General features: G+C 41.8%; 1 protein-coding gene across 1 annotated transcript in view; it reads right to left on the bottom strand.

The window, feature by feature from the left end:
• Positions 1-16,673, bottom strand: part of sipa1 (signal-induced proliferation-associated 1) — a gene marked incomplete at its 5' end in the record, with an annotated part of 89,161 nt that overhangs the window by 35,149 nt on the left and 37,339 nt on the right. Inside the window, 2 exons of the mRNA XM_083761897.1 lie at positions 1,291-1,525; positions 4,045-4,165. Of these exons, the coding sequence (XP_083618023.1) occupies positions 1,291-1,525; positions 4,045-4,165 (356 nt within the window). The remainder of the gene's footprint in view (positions 1-1,290; positions 1,526-4,044; positions 4,166-16,673) is intronic.

Below are 16,673 nucleotides of genomic sequence, written 5' to 3'. Positions count from 1 at the left end.
TAACAGTCTGTAGATGGTCTGGACTAATCACTGGCTAACAGTCTGTAGATGGTCTGGACTAATCACTGGCTAACAGTCTGTAGATGGTCTGGACTAATCACTGGCTAACAGTCTGTAGATGGTCTGGACTAATCACTGGCTAACAGTCTGTATATGGTCTGGACTAATCACTGGCTAACAGTCTGTAGATGGTCTGGACTAATCACTGGCTAACAGTCTGTAGATGGTCTGGACTAATCACTGGCTAACAGTCTGTAGATGGTCTGGACTAATCACTGGCTAACAGTCTGTAGATGGTCTGGACTAATCACTGGCTAACAGTCTGTAGATGGTCTGGACTAATCACTGGCTAACAGTCTGTAGATGGTCTGGACTAATCACTGGCTAACAGTCTGTAGATGGTCTGGACTAATCACTGGCTAACAGTCTGTAGATGGTCTGGACTAATCACTGGCTAACAGTCTGTAGATGGTCTGGACTAATCACTGGCTAACAGTCTGTAGATGGTCTGGACTAATCACTGGCTAACAGTCTGTAGATGGTCTGGACTAATCACTGGCTAACAGTCTGTAGATGGTCTGGACTAATCACTGGCTAACAGTCTGTAGATGGTCTGGACTAATCACTGGCTAACAGTCTATAGATGGTCTGGACTAATCACTGGGTTATTGTCAGAATACTGATATAATATTGGTTCCAGCTGTTTACAATTCCACACCATGCAAACATGACCTGCTTTAATGACTTCAGTCTAAATTAGTAGCTCAATGCTCAACACAAGTATAATGAAAGGCATTTGAAATGACATAAAAATGTACATTTTCAGGATTTCAATTTGAATATAGAAAATAATAGCAGATCTACAAGCTCAAAACGCGTCGCAGTTGAGCTTGTAGATCTGCTATTTTTGCTACGACAGCAATGTGGCCCTCTGGGGTGAGTGTGGAAATATCATGGCCCTCTCCATCGTCGAAGTGGCCCAGCCCTGATCTAGCGCGATTTAACCCATTCAGGACGGGAAGGATCCCCCTTTGGTGTTTTATTATGTTATGCTCTAGCTATTGAAAAAAATAACAGATCTACAAGCTCATAGAAAAGGAAAACAAAAAACAAATGACTTGAGTTTGTCAAGGTGAGTCACATAATGGTGATGTCACCAGCTGTTATGACAACGAATAAAAATCACACTTGTGTGAAGTGAGGGGCGCTCTTATCATCACACAACATCACATTCCGTGCTCAGCCAATGAAATCGTCACGTCCCTGACCTCCCTGACCTCTGACCCGTACCTCCAGCCTGGTGACGACCTCCCGGACCTCCTCCGCCTGGCTGTCCGTCACGCTGATCGACACAGAGTCTCCTTTCTCGTAGAAGATGTCCAGCGACGGAGGCCCCGCCTCCTTGGTGTCCGTCACAGCCTTCCAGCCAATGACGTCGCGGCAGGAGCAGTTGAACACCACCCTCTTGGTGTAGCGCTCGATGAGCACTACGGACTCAGCGGACACGCCCAGGAGGCACGGGAGGCTGCAGGGGATCGAACCGACACACACACACACACACACACACCGCTTTATAAAGGGACAGGAGGCTGGGGATCGAACCGAACACACACCGCTTTATAAAGGGACGGGAGGCTGGGGATCGAACCGAACACACCGCTTGTTTTCGGTTCGATCCCCAGCTTCCTGTCATAACATTGTGTCTATGGGGCATGTAGTTTATAAATAACCACTCATAACATTGTGTCTATGGGGGCATGTCGTTTTTAAATAACCACTCATAACATTGTGTCTATAGGGCATGTACTTTATAAATAACCACTCATAACATTGTGTCTATGGGGCATGTACTTTATAAATAACCACTCATAACATTGTGTCTATGGGGCATGTACTTTATAAATAACCACTCATAACATTGTGTCTATGGGGCATGTACTTTATAAATAACCACTCATAACATTGTGTCTATGGGGCATGTACTTAATACATAACCACTCATAACATTGTGTCTATGGGGCATGTACTTTATAAATAACCACTCATAACATTGAGTCTATGGGGCATGTACTTTATAAATAACCACTCATAACATTGTGTCTATGGGGCATGTACTTTATAAATAACCACTCATAACATTGTGTCTATGGGGCATGTACTTTATAAATAACCACTCATAACATTGTGTCTATGGGGCATGTACTTTATAAATAACCACTCATAACATTGTGTCTATGGGGCATGTACTTTATAAATAACCACTCATAACATTGAGTCTATGGGGCATGTACTTTATAAATAACCACTCATAACATTGTGTCTATGGGGGCATGTACTTTATAAATAACCACTCATAACATTGTGTCTATGGGGGCATGTACTTTATAAATAACCGCTCATAACATTGTGTCTATGGGTCATGTACTTTTAAATAACCACTCATAACATTGTGTCTATGGAGCATGTACTTTATAAATAACCACTCATAACATTGTGTCTATGGGGCATGTACTTTATAAATAACCACTCATAACATTGTGTCTATGGGTCATGTACTTTTAAATAACCACTCATAACATTGTGTCTATGGGGCATGTACTTTTAAATAACCACTCATAACATTGTGTCTATGGGGCATGTACTTTATAAATAACCACTCATAACATTGTGTCTATGGGGCATGTACTTAATAAATAACCACTCATAACATAGTGTCTATGGGGCATGTAGTTTTTTAATAACCACTCATAACATTGTGTCTATGGGGCATGTACTTTATAAATAACCACTCATAACATTGTGTCTATGGGGCATGTACTTTATAAATAACCACTCATAACATTGTGTCTATGGGGGCATGTACTTTATAAATAACCACTCATAACATAGTGTCTATGGGGCATGTACTTAATAAATAACCACTCATAACATTGTGTCTATGGGGCCTGTACTTTATAAATAACCACTCATAACATTGTGTCTATGGGGCATGTAGTTTTTTAATAACCACTCATAACATTGTGTCTATGGGGCATGTACTTAATAAATAACCACTCATAACATTGTGTCTATGGGGCATGTACTTTATAAATAACCACTCATAACATTGTGTCTATGGGTCATGTACTTTATAAATAACCACTCATAACATTGTGTCTATGGGGCATGTACTTTATAAATAACCACTCATAACATTGTGTCTATGGGGCATGTACTTTTAAATAACCACTCCTAACATTGTGTCTATGGGGCATGTACTTTTTAAATAACCGCTCATAACATTGAGTCTATGGGGCATGTACTTTTAAATAACCACTCATAACATTGTGTCTATGGGGCATGTACTTTATAAATAACCACTCATAACATTGTGTCTATGGGGCATGTACTTTATAAATAACCACTCATAACATTGTGTCTATGGGGCATGTACTTTATAAATAACCACTCATAACATTGTGTCTATGGGGCATGTACTTTATAAAGAACCACTCATAACATAGTGTCTATGGGGCATGTACTTAATAAATAACCACTCATAACATTGTGTCTATGGGGCATGTACTTTATAAATAACCACTCATAACATTGTGTCTATGGGGCATGTAGTTTTTTAATAACCACTCATAACATTGTGTCTATGGGGCATGTACTTTATAAATAACCACTCATAACATTGTGTCTATGGGGGCATGTACTTTATAAATAACCACTCATAACATAGTGTCTATGGGGCATGTACTTAATAAATAACCACTCATAACATTGTGTCTATGGGGCATGTACTTTATAAATAACCACTCATAACATTGTGTCTATGGGGCATGTAGTTTTTTAATAACCACTCATAACATTGTGTCTATGGGGCATGTACTTAATAAATAACCACTCATAACATTGTGTCTATGGGGCATGTAGTTTATAAATAACCACTCATAACATAGTGTCTATGGGGCATGTACTTAATAAATAACCACTCATAACATAGTGTCTATGGGGGCATGTACTAACGGTTTGTTGTAAACGTCAGAGACGTCCGCTCACCTGTGTGAGGTCACCGCCCACACGAGGGCGCCGGCGCTGTGAAGCTCCGCCCCCTTGGCGGCCTTCTGCTTGTCCTTCCGTTTCCCGCCAAGAGAGAGCAGCGGGAACTTAGTGGAGGAGTCTAGAAATACATTAACATAGAGAATACATGTTATATAGACATACTGTATTAACATAGAACTTAGTGGAGGAGTCTAGAGATACATTAACATAGATAATACATGTTATATAGATTATATAGACATATTAACATAGAACTGAGTGGAGGAGTCTAGAGATACATTAACATAGAGAATACATGTTATATAGACATATTAACATAGAACTGAGTGGAGGAGTGTAGAGAGACATTAACATAGAGACAAGAGAGAGCAGCGTTGCTGCGTATTGCAGCAAGGCTGGTCGTATTGCAGTTGTTCATGTCCCAAAATCGAGGGCGAGGCTTGATTTCGTAGGGCGTGGCCAGATTGATTTCAGCCGTCACATTTATCAACGCTAGGAACCACATAAAGCAAGGCAAACCCCCACGCTGGAATTTAAAGCACAAATAACACTGTTAAAAGTGTTTTTAATATTTAATATCATATTGTCTATGTCCCTCAAAGATATTTCTAATGGTTTGAGCCTTAATCACCGCTCTGATATAACCAGACCTCGTCATTTCTTTCTGGACTTTGAAAGCAGTTTTAGCTGCAGTACCACAATGGCCTGAGGTGGTGGGGGTGCCGATATGCAGATTATTTAGTATTCTAGTCATTATAATACTGATGCTATATAAAACCAGGCTTGTTTCCATTCCATGCCAGCTTGGAAAATCAACAATGGCTGACATTGTAAACAAAGTGGAACTGAAGACTGAAGAAGAGGAGGAATTATACAAAGTAGGGTGACATTGATGACATCACGATGAGGACAAAAAGTTGAGCTGTTCCTGAGAGCAATTTTGAATTTCATGTTATAGGTCCTTTAGGTCAGAACTTACATTCCATTGATCAATGAGAGCCTTAGTCTATTTGGTCAGACACTGTGCCATTCATTAGTCTATTTGGTCAGACACTGTGCCATTCATTAGTCTATTTGGTCAGACACTGTGCCATTCATTAGTCTATTTGGTCAGACACTGTGCCATTCATTAGTCTATTTGGTCAGACACTGTGCCATTCATTAGTCTATTTGGTCAGACACTGTGCCATTCATTAGTCTATTTGGTCAGACACTGTGCCATTCATTAGTCTATTTGGTCAGACACTGTGCCATTCATTGTCAATGGGAATATCATGTGTGCATCTCATATAAGAAGTCCTGTCTCTGTGGAGAATAACATCGGCTCATCTTATATTAGAATTGTGGTCCAAGAAATAGACAAACTGTCTCTGTGATATTGTCGTGGAGGTGTCTCGTTTACGACAGGCAGTCACTCATATTTAACACAGTCTGTTTATGGCGACATGTGACATCATGTCTACGTCACACGTAGGCCCGCTAACCTATATAAGTGCTGACCCACACAGTAGGACTGCATTCCTTCAAGTAATTTATTCAAGGTATTCAGGACTGCATTATGTTACAGAGAGAAACATATAAACTACAGTGAGAAATGCTTCGTTGGACGGTGCACCTAAAAGGGCTTCCAGAGTATGATGCTGCTGTAGCAGTGGACCACAAAGTGTACTGCTTTAGAGGAGACTTTATCGAGTCAGAGCGTCGGACTGAAGTGCATATCTTCAATACACTGTCTTTATGCTGGACCAAGTTGCCCCCAGAGACACATAGAAGAGGACAACGCCCCCTACAGGTTCACCCCATGAAAACCAGCCGCACAGCTGTGCTGATCGACCCTTTCATCTACATCTGGGGGCGGGAGACTTACACAAGGAACTACAGCACGGTGCTTTATGCATTTGATGTCGACGACCACAGAATACTCACACCCAAGGTTTCTGGGACCGTTCCAGAGGGGAGGGAAGGCCACTCAGCCTGTGTTGTTGGGAAGGTCATGTTTATCTATGGAGGATGGACTGGGAGTAGATTCACTGATGACATCTACAAGTTGGACACCACCACAATGGTCTGGACTAAAATGAACACCAGAGGAACTCCACCTACTGCTTCACTGTGTCACTCTGCCACCATCATTGGGACAAAGATGTTTGTATTCGGGGGCTATGATTGGAGTAAGTACTATAACACCATCAGAGTGTTTGACACACAGACGAACCAATGGATGAACACGCCTTCTGCACAGCTTGTTCCAGAAGGACGCAACAATCATTCAGCCTTTTCCTACAATGGAGAGCTTTACATATTTGGTGGCAGGAACAATAACCAGGGCTTCAATGATATGTGGAAATTCAGTCCAGAGACCTTCACCTGGAAGAAGGTTGAGTCCAAAGGGAATGTTCCATATTTACGTCAATATATGTTGAGTCACGTGGCATTCTGTTGCATGGTGGGAGATCGTATCATCGTCTTTGGAGGACGTAGATCATACAACACATTCAATGATGACCTGTATGTCTTAGACTTGAGTCCTAGTCTGAAGACATTATGCAAGCTGGCAGTTATTCAGTACGGTCTGGATCAGTCTGAACTCCCACACAACATCAGGTGGGAACTGGCAGCCATGACAACCAACAGCCAAGGCCTAAAAAAAAAAAACTTTGGTTTCCGATTGGCTGTCATTTTTGGGCTGAGTAGGTAGGGAATTTATTTTATTTTATTTATTTATTTTTTCGTGGGAAGGATGGGTAGCAAGGATTTAAAAAAAAAAATCCTTCGGCAATGATGGATAGGCTTCTACATATTTCATATTTTTGCTATGTGAAATAACTGTGGCAGTTGTAATGGTTAATACAACTTTACATTGTTTTCATTACACAGTGACATACCTGGAGTAGAGGCAGCAGGTATAGAAAACAGGGTTGCTGATATTTTCTGCTGCCCTGCGGTTGGCTTTGGCAATTATTTTGGTGGCATTTTAATGTGCGGTGGCAGTGGCACCACAACACACACGCAACAGAAACACAACAATATCGGCGTGTGTTATTCAATGTGTGTTTGTGTTTCCCATTGAACCGGGTCTGCATGTCACGTTAAAACATGTTCCCCTAAATATTTCTGTCGGAGGCAGCGCGGTTTAGTTGAGAGAGTTGCGACATCTCCGTTCACTGCTTATTCGTGGGGCTGCATGCGTCATTGATCAGTCCATTGTCGTCACTCTCTGTCTCTAAACAGCTCTAGTCTAGAGGCTGCGCTCCGCTCCGCGGTCAGAGCTGAGCAACATGGCGGCGCACAGAGCGCTGTGTTGACAGTGTTGTTACAAACGATAGTGGTTCCTACGTGGATTTTATTTTTTATAACGTAGGATGAGGTTGCTTGTCCCGATGGTCTCATCAAAGAGAATTTTAATGATCAAATACCTTTTTGGTCTTGACTCGGTCGTATTCTGAGCTTTTTTTTTTTTTCTTTTTCTTTTTTACCACCAAATGCCAATAAAATAATATGGGTCGCGCATATTTAATAGAGTCGGTCGGCAACCGGAAACCAAAGTTGTTTTTTTTAGGCCCAATAGGAACTGGCAGCCATGACTACCAACAGCCAATAGGAACTGGCAGCCATGACTACCAACAGCCAATAGGAACTGGCAGCCATGACTACCAATAGCCAGTAGAAAAAATAACAGCGCACAAAAAAAAGAAGGAAACAAGTTAAAAGGGGGAAAAAAGGAAAACAACACTGCCCTCCACAGCCAGAGTGCAGTAACTATTGAGTTACTACTAAAAATCAACTCCTTGGTGTCTGTTTTATCTTGTGACAAAGTTTCAGAGTTTAACTCCTCCGCCACCATCAGCGCCATCTGTTGGCAGGATTTATACTGGAGAACCGTCTTATTTTGAAAGAACTGCCACCATTAATTTCAACAGAGAACCGTCTTATTTTGACAGAGAACTGTCACATGTACACACACACTATACTATACTATACTATACTATACTATACTATACTATACTATCAGACAGACAGACAGAGATATATACACATATATATATATATATATATATATATATATATATATATATATATATATATATATATATATATATATATATATATATATATCATATTGTCTACTGTATGTCCCTCAAAGTTATTTCTAATGGTTTGAGCCTCAATCACCACTCTGATATAACCAGACCTCGTCATTTCTTTCTGGACTTTGACAGCAGTTTTAGCTGCAGTACCACAATGGCCTGAGGTGGTGGGGGTGCTGATATGCAGATTATTTAGTATTCTAGTCATTATAATACTGATGCTATATTAAACCAGGCTTGTTTCCATTCCATGCCAGCTTGGAAAATCAACAATGGCCGACATTGTAAACAAAAAAAAAGTGGAAATGCAAATTTGGAACTGAAGACTGAAGAAGAGGAGGAATTATACAAAGTAGGGTGACATTGATGACATCACGATGAGGACAAAAAGTTGAGCTGTTCCTGAGAGCAATTTTGAATTTTATGTTATAGGTCCTTTAGGTCAGAACTTACATTCCATTGATCAATGAGAGCCTTAGTCTATTTGGTCAGACACTGTGCCATTCATTGGTCTATTTGGTCAGACACTGTGCCATTCATTAGTCTATTTGGTCAGACACCGTGCCATTCATTAGTCTATTTGGTCAGACACTGTGCCATTCATTAGTCTATTTGGTCAGACACTCTGCCATTCATTGTCAATGGGAATATCATGTTTGCATCTCATATAAGAAGTCATGTCTCTGTGGAGAATAACATCGGCTCATCTTATATTAGAATTGTGGTCCAAGAAATAGACAAACTGTCTCTGCGATATTGTCGTGGAGGTGTCTCGTTTACGACAGGCAGTCACTCATATTTAACACAGTCTGTTTATGGCGACATGTGACATCATGTCTACATCACACGTAGGCCTGCTAACCTATATAAGTGCTGACCAACACAGTAGGACTGCATTCCTTCAAGGTTTTCATTCAAGGTATTCAGGACTGCATTATTTTACAGAGAGAAACCTATAAACTACTGTGAGAAATGCTTCGTTGGACGGTGCACCTAAAAGGGCTTCCAGAGTATGATGCTGCTGTAGCAGTGGACCACAAAGTGTACTGCTTTAGAGGAGACTTTATCGAGTCAGAGCGTCGGACTGAAGTGCATGTCTTCAACACACTGTCTTTATGCTGGACCAAGTTGCCCCCAGGGACACATAGAAGAGGACAACGCCCCCTACAGGTTCACCCCATGCTCACCAGCCGAACAGCTGTGCTGATCGACCCTTTCATCTACATCTGGGGGGGAAAGACTGACACAGGGAACTACAGCATGGTGCTTTATGCATTTGATGTCGACGCCCACAGAATGCTCACACCCAAGGTTTCTGGGACCGTTCCAGAGGGGAGGTGGGGTCACTCAGCCTGTGTTGTTGGGAAGGTCATGTTTATCTATGGAGGATGGAATGGGAATAGATTCACTAATGACATCTACAAGTTGGACACCACCACAATGGTCTGGGCTTTAATTAACACCAGAGGAACTCCACCTCCTGATTCATACCGTCACTCTGCCACCATCATCGGGACAAAGATGTTTGTATTTGGGGGCTATGGGGGGTGGAGTCAGTACTATAACACCATCAGAGTGTTTGACACAGAGACGAACCAATGGATGAACACGCCTTCTGCACAGCCTCTTCCAGAAGGACGCTACAGTCATTCAGCCTTTTCCTACAATGGAGAGCTGTACATATTTGGTGGCAGGAACCAAAACTTCAATGATATGTGGAAATTCAGTCCAGAGACCTTCACCTGGAAGAAGGTTGAGTCCAAAGGGAATGTTCCATGTTTAAATCAATCTATGTTGAGTCACGTGGCATTCTGTTGCATGGTGGGAGATCGTATCATCATCTTTGGAGGACGTAGATCATCCAACACATTCAATGATGACCTGTATGTCTTAGACTTGAGTCCTAGTCTGAAGACCTTATGCAAGCTGGCAGTTATTCAGTACGGTCTGGATCAGGCTGAACTCCCACACAACATCAGGTGGGATCTGGCAGCCATGACAACCAACAGCCAATAGGAACTGGCAGCCATGACTACCAATAGCCAGTAGAAAAAATAACAGCGCACAAAAAAAAGAAGGAAACAAGTTAAAAGGGGGAAAAAAAGGAAAACAACACTGCCCTCCACAGCCAGAGTGCAGTAACTATTGAGTTACTACTAAAAATCAACTCCTTGGTGTCTGTTTTATCTTGTGACAAAGTTTCAGAGTTTAACTCCTCCGCCACCATCAGCGCCATCTGTTGGCAGGATTTATACTGGAGAACCGTCTGATTTTGACAGAGAACTGCCACATGTCACATGTACACACACACTGTACTGTACTGTACTGTACTATACTGTACTGTACTATACTATACTATGCTAGTAATACCAGACAGACAGACAGACAGAGATATATAAAACATATATATATCATATTGTGTATGTCCCTCAAAGTTATTTCTAATGGTTTGAGCCTCAATCACCGCTCTGATATAACCAGACCTCGTCATTTCTTTATGCATTTTAGCTGCAGTACCACAATGGCCTGAGGTGGTGGGGGTGCTGATATGCAGATTATTTAGTATTTGAGTCATTATAATACTGATGCTATATAAAACCAGGCTTGTTTCCATTCCATGCCAGCTTGGAAAATCAACACTGGCCGACATTGTAAACAAAGTGGAAATGCAAATTTGGAACTGAAGACTGAAGAAGAGGAGGAATTATACAAAGTAGGGTGACATTGATGACATCACGATGAGGACAAAAAGTTGAGCTGTTCCTGAGAGCAATTTTTGAATTTTATGTTATAGGTCCTTTAGGTCAGAACTTACAGTCCATTGATCAATGAGAGCCTTAGTCTATTTGGTCAGACACTGTGCCATTCATTAGTCTATTTGGTCAGACACTGTGCCATTCATTAGTCTATTTGGTCAGACACTGTGCCATTCATTAGTCTATTTGGTCAGACACTGTGCCATTCATTGTCAATGGGAATATCATGTTTGCATCTCATATAAGAAGTCGTGTCTCTGTGGAGAATAACATCGTCTCATCTTATATTAGAATTGTGGTCCAAGAAATAGACAAACTGTCTCTGTGATATTGTCGTGGAGGTGTCTCGTTTACGACAGGCAGTCACTCATATTTAACACAGTCTGTTTATGGCGACGATTTTGATGTCACATGGCGACATGTGACATCATGTCTATGTCTACGCCCGCTAACCTATATAAGTGCTGACCAACACAGTAGGACTGCATTCCTTCAAGTAATTAATTCAATGTATTCAGGACTGCATTCTTTTACATGGAGAAACCTATAAACTACTGTGAGAAATGCTTCGTTGGACGGTGCACCTAAAAGGGCTTCCAGAGTATGATGCTGCTGTAGCAGTGGACCACAAAGTGTACTGCTTTAGAGGAGACTTTATCGAGTCAGAGCGTCGGACTGAAGTGCATGTCTTCAATACACTGTCTTTATGCTGGACCGAGTTGCCCCCAGAGACACATAGAAGAGGACAACGCCCCCTTAAGGTACGCCCTATGAAAAACATCCGCACAGCTGTGCTGATCGACCCTTTCATCTACATCTGGGGGGGAAGGACTGACAAATGGAACTACAGCACGGTGCTTTATGCATTTGATGTCGACGACCACAGAATGCTCACACCCAAGGTTTCTGGGACCGTTCCAGAGGGGAGGTTTGGCCACTCAGCCTGTGTTGTTGGGAAGGTCATGTTTATCAATGGAGGATGGACTACAAGTTGGACTACAAGGATGGACTACAAGTTGGACAGCTACAAGTTGGACACCTCCACGATGGTCTGGTCTGAAATTAACACCAGAGGAACTCTACATCCTGCTTTATCACATCACTCTGCCACCATCATCGGGACAAAGATGTTTGCATTTGGGGGCTTTGATAATGGGGGCTACAACACCATCAGAGTGTTTGACACAGAGACGAACCAATGGATGAACACGCCTTCTGCACAACTTGTTCCAGAAAGACGCTACAATCATTCAGCCTTTTCCTACAATGGAGAGCTTTACATATTTGGTGGCAGGAACAATAACCAGGACTTCAATGATATGTGGAAATTCAGTCCAGATACCTTCACCTGGAAGAAGGTTGAGTCCAAAGGGAATGTTCCATGTTTAAGTCAATATATGTTGAGTCACGTGGCATTCTGTTGCATGGTGGGAGATCGTATCATCCTCTTTGGAGGACGTAGATCATCCTACACATTCAATGATGACCTGTATGTCTTAGACTTGAGTCCTAATCTGAAGACATTATGCAAGCTGGCAGTTATTCAGAACGGTCTGGTTCAGGCTGAACTCCCACACAACATCAGGTGGGAACTGGCAGCCATGACTACCAACAGCCAAGGCCTAAAAAAAAAACCCTTTGGTTTCCGATTGGCTGTCATTTTTGGGCTGAGTAGGTAGGGAATTTTTTATTTATTTATTTTTTTTATTTTTTTCGTGGGAAGGATGGGTAGCAAGGAATTTATTTTATTTTATTTATTATTTTTTTTGTGGGAAGGATGGGTAGCAAGGATATAAAAAAAAAATCCTACGACAATGATGGATAGGCTTCTACATATTTCATATTTTGGCTATGTGAAATAACTGGCAGTTTTAATGGTTAATACAACTTTACATTGTTTTCATTACACAGTGACATACCTGGAGTAGAGGCAGCAGGTTTAGAAAATAGGGTTGCTGATATTTTCTGCTGCCCTGCGGTTGGCTTTGGCAATTATTTTGGTGGCATTTTAATGTGCGGTGGCAGTGGCACCACAACACACACGCAACAGAAACACAACAATATCGGCGTGTGTTATTCAATGTGTGTTTGTGTTTCCCATTGAACCGGGTCTGCATGTCACGTTAAAACATGTTCCCCTGAATATTTCTGTCGGAGGCAGCGCGGTTTAGTTGAGAGAGTTGCGACATCTCCGTTCACTGCTTATTCGTGGGGCTGCATGCGTCATTGATCAGTCCATTGTCGTCACTCTCTGTCTTTAAACAGCTCCAGTCTAGAGGCTGCGCTCCGCTCCGCGGTCAGAGCTGAGCAACATGGCGGCGCACAGAGCGCTGTGTTGACAGTGTTGTTACAAACGATAGTGGTTCCTACGTGGATTTTATTTTTTATAACGTAGGATGAGGTTGCTTGTCCCGATGGTCTCATCAAAGAGAATTTTAATGATCAAAGACCTTTTTGGTCTTGACTCGGTCGTATTCTGAGCTTTTTTTTTTTTCTTTTTCTTTTTTACCACCAAATGCCAATAAAATAATATGGGTCACGCATATTTAATAGAGTCGGTCGGCAACCGGAAACCAAAGTTTTTTTTTTTTAAGCCCAATAGGAACTGGCAGCCATGACTACCAACAGCCAATAGGAACTGGCAGCCATGACTACCAATAGCCAGTAGAAAAAATAACAGCCCACAAAAAAAAGAAGGAAACAAGTTAAAAGGGGGAAAAAAAGGAAAACAACACTGCCCTCCACAGCCAGAGTGCAGTAACTATTGAGTTATTACTAAAAATCAACTCCTTGGTGTCTGTTTTATCTTGTGACAAAGTTTCAGAGTTTAACTCCTCCGCCACCATCAGCGCCATCTGTTGGCAGGATTTATACTGGAGAACAGTCTTATTTTGACAGAGAACTGTCACATGTCACATGTACACACACACTGTACTGTACTATACTATACTATACTATACTATACTATACTAGTACTACCAGACAGACAGACAGACAGAGATATATAAATATATATATATATATATATATATATATAAACATATATATATATATATATATATATATATATATATATATATATATATATATATATATCATATTGTCTATGTCCCTCAAAGTTATTTCTAATGGTTCGAAACTCAATCACCGCTCTGATATAACCAGACCTCGTCATTTCTTTCTGGACTTTGGGCCGATTCATACTCCTATTTTAGAGCCGAATAAAAGTCGGTTCGGCGCTGTAGAGCCTACAATTTGACGTCATTTGAGGTTCGGGGGGCGGGTACCGTCCTAAAGTCGGCTCTTCGGTGCTACTGAAAATTTCTGATGAGCCGAAATCATTTCGGCACTACAGCGCCGAAACAGCGGTGAAATAGGAGTATGAATCGGCCCTTTGAAAGCAGTTTTAGCTGCAGTACCACAATGGCCTGAGGTGGTGGGGGTGCTGATATGCAGATTATTTAGTATTCTAGTCATTATAATACTGATGCTATATAAAACCAGGCTTGTTGCCATTCCATGCCAGCTTGGAAAATCAACACTGGCCGACATTGTAAACAAAGTGGAAATGCAAATTTGGAACTGAAGACTGAAGAAGAGGAGGAATTATACAAAGTAGGGTGACATTGATGACATCATGATGAGGACAAAAAGTTGAGCTGTTCCTGAGAGCAATTTTGAATTTTATGTTATAGGTCCTTTAGGTCAGAACTTACATTCCATTGATCAATGAGAGCCTTAGTCTATTTGGTCAGACACTGTGCCATTCATTAGTCTATTTGGTCAGACACTGTGCCATTCATTAGTCTATTTGGTCAGACACTGTGCCATTCATTAGTCTATTTGGTCAGACACTGTGCCATTCATTAGTCTATTTGGTCAGACACTGTGCCATTCATTGTCAATGGGAATATCATGTTTGCATCTCATATAAGAAGTCGTGTCTCTGTGGAGAATAACATCGGCTCATCTTATATTAGAATTGTGCTCCAAGAAATAAACAAACTGTCTCTGCGATATTGTCGTGGAGGTGTCTCGTTTACGACAGGCAGTCACTCATATTTAACACAGTCTGTTTATGGCGACATGTGACATCATGTCTACGTCACACGTAGGCCCGCTAACCTATATAAGTGCTGACCCGCACAGTAGGACTGCATTCCTTCAAGTAATTAATTCAAGGTATTTGGTACTGCATTATTTTACAGAGAGAAACCTATAAACTACCGTGAGAAATGCTTCGTTGGACGGTGCACCTAAAAGGGCTTCCAGAGTATGATGCTGCTGTAGCAGTGGACCACAAAGTGTACTGCTTTAGAGGAGACTCCAAGCGTAGTGTCTTCAACGTGCATGTCTTCAATACACTGTCTTTATGCTGGACCGAGTTGCCCCCAGAGACACATAAAAGAGGACAACGCCCCCTAGAGGTTCACCCCATGAAAACCAGCCGCACAGCTGTGCTGATCGACCCTTTCATCTACATCTGGGGGGGAAGGGCTGACAAATGGAACTACAGCACGGTGCTTTATGCATTTGATGTCGACGACCACAGAATGCTCACACCCAAGGTTTCTGGGACCGTTCCAGAGGGGAGAAACGACCACTCAGCCTGTGTTGTTGGGAAGGTCATGTTTATCCATGGAGGATGCAGGGTCAGGTATAGATACACTAATGACATCTACAAGTTGGACACCACCACGATGGTCTGGTCTGAAATTAACTCCAGAGGAACTCCACCTCCTGCTTCATCACAACACTCTGGCACCATCATCGGGACAAAGATGTTTGCATTTGGGGGCTTTGATAATGGGGGCTACAACACCATCAGAGTGTTTGACACAGAGACGAACCAATGGATGAACACGCCTTCTGCACAGCTTGTTCCAGAAGGACGCAACAATCATTCAGCCTTTTCCTACAATGGAGAGCTTTACATATTTGGTGGCAGGAACAATAACCAGTACTTCAATGATATGTGGAAATTCAGTCCAGAGACCTTCACCTGGAAGAAGGTTGAGTCCAAAGGGAATGTTCCATATTTAAGTCAATATATGTTAGGTCCCGTGGCATTCTGTTGCATGGTGGGAGATCGTATCATCCTCTTTGGAGGACGTAGATCATACAACACATTCAATGATGACCTGTATGTCTTAGACTTGAGTCCTAATCTGAAGACATTATGCAAGCTGGCAGTTATTCAGAACGGTCTGGTTCAGGCTGAACTCCCACACAACATCAGGTGGGAACTGGCAGCCATGACAACCAACAGCCAAGGCCTAAAAAAAAAAAACTTTGGTTTCCGATTGGCTGTCATTTTTGGGCTGAGTAGGTAGGGAATTTATTTTATTTTATTTATTTATTTTTTCGTGGGAAGGATGGGTAGCAAGGATTAAAAAAAAAATCCTACGGCAATGATGGATAGGCTTCTACATATTTCATATTTTTGCTATGTTTGAAATAACTGTGGCAGTTTTAATGGTTAATACAACTTTACATTGTTTTCATTACACAGTGACATACCTGGAGTAGAGGCAGCAGGTTTAGAAAACAGGGTTGCTGATATTTTCTGCTGCCCTGCGGTTGGCTTTGGCAATTATTTTGGTGGCATTTTAATGTGCGGTGGCAGTGGCACCACAACACACACGCAACAGAAACACAACAATATCGGCGTGTGTTATTCAATGTGTGTTTGTGTTTCCCATTGAACCGGGTCTGCATGTCACGTTAAAACATGTTCCCCTAAATTTTTCTGTCGGAGGCAGCGCGTTTAGTTGAGAGAGTT

Source organism: Protomyctophum parallelum (assembly GCF_964188405.1).
Source record: "Protomyctophum parallelum genome assembly, chromosome: 1".
Taxonomy (NCBI): Eukaryota; Metazoa; Chordata; class Actinopteri; order Myctophiformes; family Myctophidae; genus Protomyctophum; species Protomyctophum parallelum.
The sequence above is the reverse complement of the archived record's forward strand: the minus strand, read 5'-3'. Positions and strand labels throughout refer to the sequence as shown.